At 54.9% G+C, this 9,748-nt stretch overlaps 1 protein-coding gene across 1 annotated transcript; it reads right to left on the reverse strand.

Annotated features, from left to right (window-relative positions):
* Window positions 1–4,458: 4,458 nt before the first annotated feature.
* Window positions 4,459–8,433, reverse strand: LOC119109673 (uncharacterized). Its single transcript, XM_037233399.1, has 2 exons — window positions 7,962–8,433; window positions 4,459–6,187 (listed from the first exon to the last, which is right to left on the reverse strand). Exons 1-2 carry the CDS (start codon window positions 8,332–8,334, stop codon window positions 4,926–4,928), a joined length of 1,635 nt encoding a protein of 544 aa, XP_037089294.1. The 5' UTR covers window positions 8,335–8,433; the 3' UTR covers window positions 4,459–4,925.
* Between the last annotated feature and the right edge of the window lie 1,315 nt (window positions 8,434–9,748).

The raw sequence follows: 9,748 nt of genomic DNA on the forward strand, positions 1-9,748 counted from the left end.
GTGTGCTGCGGTACACGGCTGTGTGCTCTGTATGCTGCGGTACACGGCCGTGTGCTCTGTGTGCTGCGGTATACAGCTGTGTGCTCTGTGTGCTGCGGTACACGGCTGTGTGCTCTGTATGCTGCGGTACACAGCTGTGTGCTCTGTATGCTGCGGTATACAGCTGTGTGCTCTGTGTGCTGCGGTACACGGCTGTGTGCTCTGTATGCTGCGGTACACAGCTGTGTGCTCTGTATGCTGCGGTATACAGCAGTGTGCTCCGTGTGCTGCGGGTACACGGCTGGGGGTGTGCGTCTGTATGCTGCGGTAAAACACAGCTGTGTGCTCTGTATGCTGCGGTATACAGCAGTGTGCTCCGTGTGCTGCAGTACACGGCTGTGTGCTTCTGTATGCTGCGGTACACAGCTGATGTGCTCTGTATGCTGCGGTATACCAGCAGTTGTGCTCCGTGTGCTGCGGTACACAGCTGTGTGCCTGTGTATGCTGCGGTACACAGCTGTGTGCTTCTGTATGCGGGCGGTATACAGCCCCAGTGTGCTCCGTGTGCTGCGGTACACGGTGTGTGAGGCGGCCGTGCCCAACACACGGCGCAGACTGTGCGGGACCCACTGGTGGCAAATAGGAAATGAAGTATGTATCTGTGGTCTGTGGATCCACGTTTGCGGTCGCTGCGGTAATCGTGACGACCGTAGGCGGAGAGTGGACCCGCTGCTCACCCCGGAACCGGCTGAGCAAAAAGGGGGAACCGGGCTGCCGACCACGTCGTCAGTCGTGGATATTTCAGTGGCGCGGCGCCGTGTCCGGCCTGCGCCGCCACCCGCCGCCATCCGCCGCCATCCGTCAGCCGGTCGGCGTCCCCTTCCCGCCCCGCTCACCACCGGGCGCCGCTGGCCGGCAGACTTCGTGCAGCACCTGATGTCGGAGGACTGTCGCGGCGAGCTGCGGCGCGTGCGGCGCAGCTCAGCCTCGCCTCCGCCGCCGCCGGCGCCGGCGCTGGCTGACCTGCCCGACAGCGACGCCGACATTCAGTCGCCCTCCGCCTGCCTGATCGACCTCAAGGTCAGTTGGACGAACCCTGACTCCTCTTGTCTCATTTGTGGTGACCGAGCGTCGTAGCGCGTCGTAGATGCGGTAACTCCATGTGTTGGAAGAACTCCGTGCCGTTTCTGACCGGCCCGGTCCGTGTGGCAGGACACGCTGTGCGACGTGCTGTCGGGCGCGCGGAGCCCGAGCCAGGCCGAACTGGAGCGCCTGCTGGCCACGGTGGGCGCCGTCTACTCCCAGTGGGGCCGCCTGCTGCCAGCCACGGGCCAGGCCCTGCAGGACATGACCTTGGAGCTGACGCTGGCCATTGGTGAGTGACCTCGGAGCGTGCGGCACCCGGCACAGGTCGCCGTGTCCCCGGGTGGGATCAGCGGATGCGTGTCCATTGTGAGAGCTGTGATGTCGTTGCGTCATCCGTGTGGGAGCAGCCGTTGTGTCCCCTGCGCGTCGGTGATCACCGCGCCGCTTTCTCCCCGGTGTGGGAGCGCTCACCGTGCGCCCAGCGCCATGTGTCCAGTGTGTCCAGTGTGCGAGCGGCCGCTGCGTCTCCCGTGTGTGACCAGCCGCCGTGCCGTCAGTGTGCGAGCAGCCGGAGCTGGTGTCGCCGGAGCTGCGCGGCGCGCTACTGCGGAGCTGGGCGGCGCTGGCGCTGCAGCCGCTGGACCGCCTGCTGGCGGCGCCTCTCCGGCAGCGGCTGGCAGCCAGCGCCCGGCCAGCCGCCTCCGCCGCCCGTCTGCGCCAGCTGCTGAGCGCGCTGGGAGCCACGGCCGGTCAGCTGACCTCGCTGGAGCGGCCCACCGATCCGCCCAGCCCGGTGGGTGGGTGTCCCCCGTCCGTAGCTGGCCTCGCTGGAGCGGCCCGCCCATCCGCCCAGCACGGTGGGTGGGTGTCCCCCGTCCACAGCTGGCCTCGCTGAAGCGGCCCCCGATCCACCCAGCCCGGTAGGTGGGTGTCCCCCGGCCTCGGCTGCACCCATTTGACGCTGTGGATGCCCCGGAAACCGCGCGCGCCGTTTGTCAAATGTTGCCATGGATTCTCTCGTGCCAAACGCCTACTATGTCAGTACATTTGGCTGCCACTCATTTTGTGGTGTGGTGTGGTTTCAGGGGTGGTGCAGTACGTGTTCTTCATATGCATGCGAATTGCACCGCTAAATGACCAATTTTGTCACGGGGCTCATGAGATGATTGTGTTTGTACACACGGGTTCGTCGTCATATTTCATGTTCTTAAAGCAGCGATTAGACTTACCACCGACAACGGACACTTTCGACGTACGCTGGGTTTCAATATTCGATAATGGTGGTGTGCCAGGGTGATTGTCGCGATGCGTGTTTGCACTGGCACTGCGCGTTCAGCTGGCGCCGCCGGTGCGTACCAGAGAGTGACACGGGACTGCTGGCTGGACCAGCGCGTCATCTGACGACAGGGGTGCTGCTCCGCAGGCGGTGGGACCGGGGACGCCTGAGGCGGCGGAGGACACCGGCCGTGTGGCGGGGACGCCTGAGACGGCTGAGGGCACCTGCCGTGTGGCGGGAACGCCTGAGGCGACGGAGGGCACCGGCCATGTGCCGGGGACGCCTGCGGCGGCGGAGTGCACCGGCCCAGCGCCTGAGGCGACGGAGGGCACCGGCCGTGTGCCGGGGACGCCTGAGGCGACGGAGGGCACCGGCCGGGTGTCGGCGCCCGGATGGGCGTTCCCTGATCTCGGACCGCCAACCGCGGCCGGCCAGCCCAGCTGACACGCTGGCGTGCGCCGGCTGGGGGACTGGCTGCCGCCGGCGGAGAGGCCGTTTCCGTACCGGAGGTGCGGGCTACGGGCCCGGGCGGCTGCTGGCAGATGGAGCTGCCGGCATTCCTGTCGTTCTTCAGGTGTCTTCCGCCTCGGCCTGCCTATGCCACGCTCAGGACCGACGTCAGGCGGATGTCGGGGTTGTGCTTCCACGCTATGGGTATGCCATATGGGCCGTGTTCTGTGCTGTGTGTCATGCTGTGATGTGTGCTCGCGTGCCATCGTCGATATTGGGACCCAGTGCTGATGTGGGCCACTGTCACGCGCTGCCGTACGCTCCCGAGGAGGACCCTCGGTGGCGGTGACGCTCGCCGCTGCAGAGCGCGCCATCGCCCGGTGGGAAAAGTAGCGCGCGAGCTAGCCGGAGCGCGCACCCTGACGGCTGTGAGCTGCGCTGTGTTGGTAGGCGCGCCGGAGACCGCTACAGGGTCGGTGGACCAGCCCGCTCGCGGCCGGCGGCGTCCTCGGAACGCTCGCTAGGCTCGCCATCGGCGCGACACGCGGGTCCTCCGACGCCTTATCTCGTCTCGTAAACGGCGCGTGCGCGTAGAGCAGGATAGCTCAGTCGCCTCAGGCCGGCGGCAGCGTTTATAGTGGCCAGCGGTAGGACACCGCGGCTTCCGAGAGTGTCAGGGTGTTCAGGTATGCGACGTTTTTTTTTTTAACTGTCATGCTCCGCGGTGCGCTGCCCGTAGGCCAGCACATCTCGCTTTGATATCGCTGGATTTTTGAGACTTAACATTTTCTTTCAAGCAATAACATTTTTATTGCTTGATCTGCATCCTCAGTGTGATGGCAATCATGTTGCATGTTCTCCGAGACATCTTAATGGCTGGATTTCGTAAGCATTCTGCAGGGGCATTGATCTTGATGGACCTACGAAAATACAAAGCCGAGGCGCTGTCAGTCGTGTCTGAAGCACGGAATATATTTCACACCATTGATGTGCAACAGACGCCACTCAGACACGGAGGCATGATACTGACGACATGGTGCAGCAATACGGGAAAAATGCTTACGGTGGCCGCACGGCCTTCGAAGACCTTGAGAACTGTTATTTGCACCTAGGTACAGATACCCTGTTTTTCACAACGCTCGACATCACCACGGATTTAGCGCACTTCCCTTTCAAAGTTTTGGAGGGGAGCAGCCTAGGGTATTTGTATGCCGGGGGGCTGGCCCCCGTGCATATGGGCAAAAAGGGAATACCGGGCCAGCGAAATGCAGCAACCGTGTAATCGGTCGTACACCAGGCACCTATGTTCATCACCACCATTACGTTGACTTGAAGCAAAAAGCTATTCTTCAGCACAGCTTTGGGACCAGCAATTTTTTTTAGTCTAATGGTGGCATCGAGTGCGCAACTCATCAGTCAAAACCGGGTAGAAATCAGGATTTGGGGCACGTTAGGCTAATTCAATATTTGGGGTGCGTTGGGCCGATTCAAGATTCAGGGTACGTTAAGTAAAATTTATTGGCTCCCCGACCGATTTCAGATACTGACGTCCCTGGATGAAGCGGAACTCCGAGATGGTATAGTCGGCCACACCTTGCATAACGCAATTTCCACCAATACCCCCGATCACACCGATCTAATAGTTGAAATGTGACCATAAAACTCGCCAAGTTGCTGAAAATCAAAGTGCCTTGTAGGGCCCGTACCAGTCGAGCCACCTGAAATACGATGACAAATTCGCCTTTGTATTACCATTGGTTTCTCAGGAGCGGGATGTACGAACATGATGCACTTCCTCCGCCTACACGATACTGGTCGCCTTTTTCGACGATTATTGTCTATTTCCAGCCGAGCTCCATCCTCACAGCCGAGCTACACATGGCCTCCAACGTAACCAAGACCTCAAAAGAAGACCTTTTGTCATCAAGCAAGTCCAACATGGCACAAAGTTCGCAAAGCCTGAGCGACAATCTTTGTTCAACGATGCAAGTTCAAAGCTGTAATCGGGGGATATCTATGGCCGATTACGACAGTTTGTGACACAAAGTTATTTTCCTCGATAGACGCACTCCGCAGAATATTATCGGTGTGGGCGCCACTAGGGCGCACCATCGCACGTGCATTGGGCGCCGCATCAGAGATAACATTTTCTCGACTGGTTACGAACGCCCGTTGAGTGACTGAGGACGGTCGGCATGCTTTGCTCACATTCCCTGGGACGCGCACTAAGCCCGAACGCCGCTTCACCCGGGTCCCCGTACCCATCCTCGTCGCTGTCCGGCGACTCGCTGTCCTCGGACCTTTCGCGAGCTCTCTTCCGCGGTGGATACCTTATTTTCAACACCGACGCGTCACCGCCCCGCTTCGCTTCCTCCGTGAAGGGTAGCCTGCACTGTCGAGATGTTCCGGAGAGGTCGGCGGAGTTCAGCGGGCTCCTGGCCACGTCACTGGGCCGTTCCAACATGGTCCCTGCCACGTCATCGACGGCGCCCAGTGCGCGCTGGCACAGGCCGCAGTGAGGCCCCTCGTTCCCTTTGGTCAACATCGACCTGTACATTGCGTTCAGCTCAGGAGATTTCCGGCATCGCCACTTCACCGTCTCCATGCTCGGCAAGGGTATCTTCATCCGCCACCTGACGTGGTTCAGCACGTCTTCTGAGCCGATGGACCTCAGCTCCATCGTACGACGCATGTCCTCTTCGCTCCACAGAACTACCTTCCTGCGTTTTTCTTGAATTCTGGCCGAGAAGTCCCTCGTGATGCCCTTGATCTGCGCTTCGGTGAATATCCCCTGAATGCTTTTCTCAAGATGCAGAAGCTCTTTCAACCGTTTCCGTTTCACCACTTGCTCAAAACACCGCCTAGGGGTTGTCTGTGTCGAATTCGCTTTCACCACTTGCTCAGCACACTTCTTAGAATGTGTCAACTTATCCTTCAGGCCCCACTCCATCGGCTTCTTGACAATCCAGTCAAGAATAGCGGCCAGCATGGCCAGATTCTGAATCTTCAGGCGCTGGTTAACTTCCACAGCTTCCTGCAGGTCCGACGGCGTGTGCGCCATCATCTCGTCAGATAGCTCGTACTCCCTCAACATGCCAATGACATTGAGAGGCGACACCTCATCCCTCAGCACCACCAGAGGCTCGTCCCCCACTTCAGTAACGGCCTGTGAACTCCCGGACTCGCCGCTAGCAGCCACGTGACCCCTCCCGTTGACCCAGTCACATCCAGTGACGTCCCCAGCAGCCGAACCCGCGGCGTCGACGGACACAGGCAGACGGTCCGGTCCGCTGGCCGAAGGGTCGCTCATCAAACGCTTGCACTTTTCTTCCAGCCGCCGGATTTTCTGCTTCATCCGGAATATCTCCTTCATCCGCGTGACAAAGGAGCCTTCGTCTGCGGACAGAAGAGAAAATGCGATGATATGTGGTGTGCATTTTTGCAAATTTCGTGACACACACAGCCAAGTTTTTCAACGAAACGATAATTGTAATCGATTACCGTGTAGTCGTCACATCTTCTGTTTTTTGGCTGCGAGGTAATCAATATTTCCAGATTATTCCAATAAAAACAAATATTCGACGACATTCGCGACAATCGATTTGAGAACGCAGTTGTCAAATGGTCACTTGAAAGACCGTAAACCAAGCGAGGCTTACTTAAGCTGGAACAACACACAGCGGCCCTTACCGGCCGTGACGTTCTTGTGAAGTGAATATCCTTGCAACCACTTCATCTTGCTTCCCCACAGTTTTCAGCAGCAAAAGGTTCACTTCATGACAGATTAAGTTGAGCCCCTTGAGGCCATTTTACGCCAATATTTCCGCATTGCAAAGCAACACGACCGCGGCTTGATGTTCGTTAAATAATATGCGAATATCCACGTTGAAAAACATGGAGAACATGTACAACACGGTGAGGCGGCCGGACCTGACAAAATATATGGTAGAGTGCTGAATGAATGTGCTAGCACTTGAGTTTATGCTCGTAATTTAATATCCAATAGGTCATTAAGCTTCTGAGTTTTGCCCGAGGTCATGCACCATGCCAATTTAGTGCCGATATTTACGAAAGAGACCGAAAAAGTCAGCAACTACAGTTCTGTCAGTCTAGCGAGAAATGCATGCAAGATCTTAGAAAAATTAATTAAGGCAAGTATTAAGTCACACCCAGAAAGGCACCAGCTAAAACACAGTAGTCCGTGTGGTTTTCCTTCTGGTAGGCCCTGTTAGACAAATCTTCTAGAGTTATGGAACATGTGGCTAGTGAGATAGATAAAGTCAGTAATTGAAATCTTGTTAATCTCGATTTTAGTAAGGCGTTTGGTTAGATGCCACACCAGCAGTCTGCCATACCAGTTAAAATTGTATCGCATTGAGGGAAAATCTTGCCTGAATAAGGGCTTCACTGCTAGACAGGAAACAAAAGAGTTGTGCTCAGTGGTGCAAAATCTCAGCAGGAGCTAGTAGAGAGTGGGATCCCACACGGGTCGGGGTTGGTCTCCTCGCTCTTTGTTATTTTTGTGAGTAATATTGAGATAGGGACTTAAGAGTAATGTAGTAAAATTTGGTGGCAACATTAAATTGGCAGGGATGTTGAAAAATACCGACCAGGTGAGCGAAATTCAGCATGACTTAGAGAACCTAGTGAACTGGGCTTCTCCGTGACAGGTGCCATTCAATCATGATAAGTGTAAGGCGACGCATTTGGGTAGTTTTAACAATAAGGACATTATCTTTAGAATGGAAAGCCGGAAGTTAGACCAGATGGAGGAAGAAAATGACTTAGGGGTTATAATTTCCCGGAATTGAAAACCTGAAAAGCAATACGGGACTGCTAGAAGCAGGTTGTTGGGACGGGAATATCAATCACAAGACTGAAGATATTGTCAATGTCAAAGACTGGATGTTAGGATTTATAACAGAAATGTCAATCACAAGATTGAAGATATTGTCAAAACGTTGTATTTGGCTTATGTCTGACCACATCCAGAATATTGTGCACAGGCTTGTCTTGCTAGTTAAAATAAGACCACCAAAAAATAGCATATATAGCAAGATTAGCAAAAATAGCATATATATAGCCCATTAAGATTGAGCTCGGCGAAAAGAAAAGAGGCAGTGCAACTATGACGAGCAAATGGCCGCAACATTACAAGGATACCACGCACCTTTGGACGCCCTTGCATTCAGAGCAGTCTCGTTCGCAGACACCTGGTGGTCGCGCCTGGCTTTGCTTGGAAATGGGTCCACCACATCATTCAGAATCATCAGATGATCGTCGAGGGTTTCCATCGGCACGTCTACCGCATATGGAATCCCGATCTCCGCCGTTTCGCAGCCACCCTCACTGTTCTGGGCATGGTCGTGCAGGTCATCAAACTGCACGCCTTCCACATCGAACTCATCCCGGCCCAGCGGGCCGGTGCAAGACCTCTTCGCGGGTTTCTGGTGCGCGCGGCTGACTTCGGCCAGCGCCGTTCCCTCAGATCCGCCGTCTTCGTCACCACCAGACTTCGACGGGTGCACTTTATCCGGCTTCATAAGTGCGACACCATATTTCTTTCTGTGAGCGGAAAGAGATCTGGTGCACCTCTGACCCCCGGTGTATGTTTCCAACCTCCGTGGAGACCGGGCGTTCTTTGCAGGCGCCGCATTTCTGTCTCTCTGGCGTCCTTGGGTCTTTTGTACTTCTTTGGTAAGAGCATGCCTATTTCTGAAATAACACACAAACCGATAGCAGTGAATGTTTATCCAAGGACAATCATGGCTATGTACAAGCTTTGTAAGGCTACTAAACATTCTGCAAAGTCAAATTCAAAACTAGTCATTGCTTGCTGCCTGTGGATTGATGATTGCGAATTGATTGGCAGCAAACCACCCTATGGTTTGGTTGGATTTAATGTTGTCCATCCTACACATGATGCCTGGCATCGCATGCTTTTGCTGATCAGTCACATTATGAGACCTACAAATGCTGTGAGAATATATGATAAGGCTCACGAATTTCTAGCATAGCGTCATTAACGCTTGAATGCTGCGAGAATACATGACATGGCTCAAGGATTACTAGCATAGCGTCATTAATCCTTGGATGCTGCAAGAATGCATGATATGGCTCCAGGATTACTAGAACAGCGTCATTAACGCTTGAATGCTACGAGAATGCATGATATGACTCCAGGAGTACTAGCATAGCGTCATTAACGCTTGAATGCTGCGAGAATGCATGCTATGGCTCCAGGATTACTAGCATAGCGTCATTAACGTTTGAATGCTGCGAGAATGCATGACATGGCTCCAGGATTACTAGCAAAGCGTCATTAACGTTCGAATGCTGCGAGAATGCATAGTATGGCGCAACGATTACAAACGCATGCTAAAAATGCTTGGCTTTCATCACAATTTATTGAGCGCAATTTTTCCGTTTCAAGAGGACCACGGCGGAGTCAAGTCACTGACGTTTTGGCAAATAACCTTTTTTATGTGCGAATCAACCATTCAAGCCCCATGAACACAGGTCTCAAGTGGGTATTGATAACATAGATCCCAGAGATGGAAACCGCGATTGTATCCTGAAGGCAGCCGCCGCTGCTCATAGATGCCGGGTGTGAAATTCGGCCGCCGCCACCATGATTTCCAGCCAGAGCCAGACGCCCAGGCTCACCCACCGCTAGCCGCCGATGGTAAAACAGTTCTGTAGCGCCTGAGTACCATCCCAGCGAGAAGTTACCATCAACAAGATGATCACGTGAAAGCTGACACGCACCGCAATGCACCTCGGCTGCAGGAAGGGCAAAATGTTCATGTGAGCAGAAGAAATGCTGATGTGAGAGGAAGAAGTGACGAAGGAGATGAGTTTTACAACGCGTCGACCGCCAATAGTCACAAAGGAGGAAATGGTGCAACAACAACTCTTCACAAGTTTTGAAGCAAGCAACTCAGCACTGTTCTCTTC

The sequence above is a fragment of the Pollicipes pollicipes genome, unplaced genomic scaffold (assembly GCF_011947565.3).
Source record: "Pollicipes pollicipes isolate AB1234 unplaced genomic scaffold, Ppol_2.1 Scaffold_2555;HRSCAF=2994_pilon_pilon_pilon, whole genome shotgun sequence".
Lineage (NCBI taxonomy): Eukaryota > Metazoa > Arthropoda > Thecostraca > Pollicipedomorpha > Pollicipedidae > Pollicipes > Pollicipes pollicipes.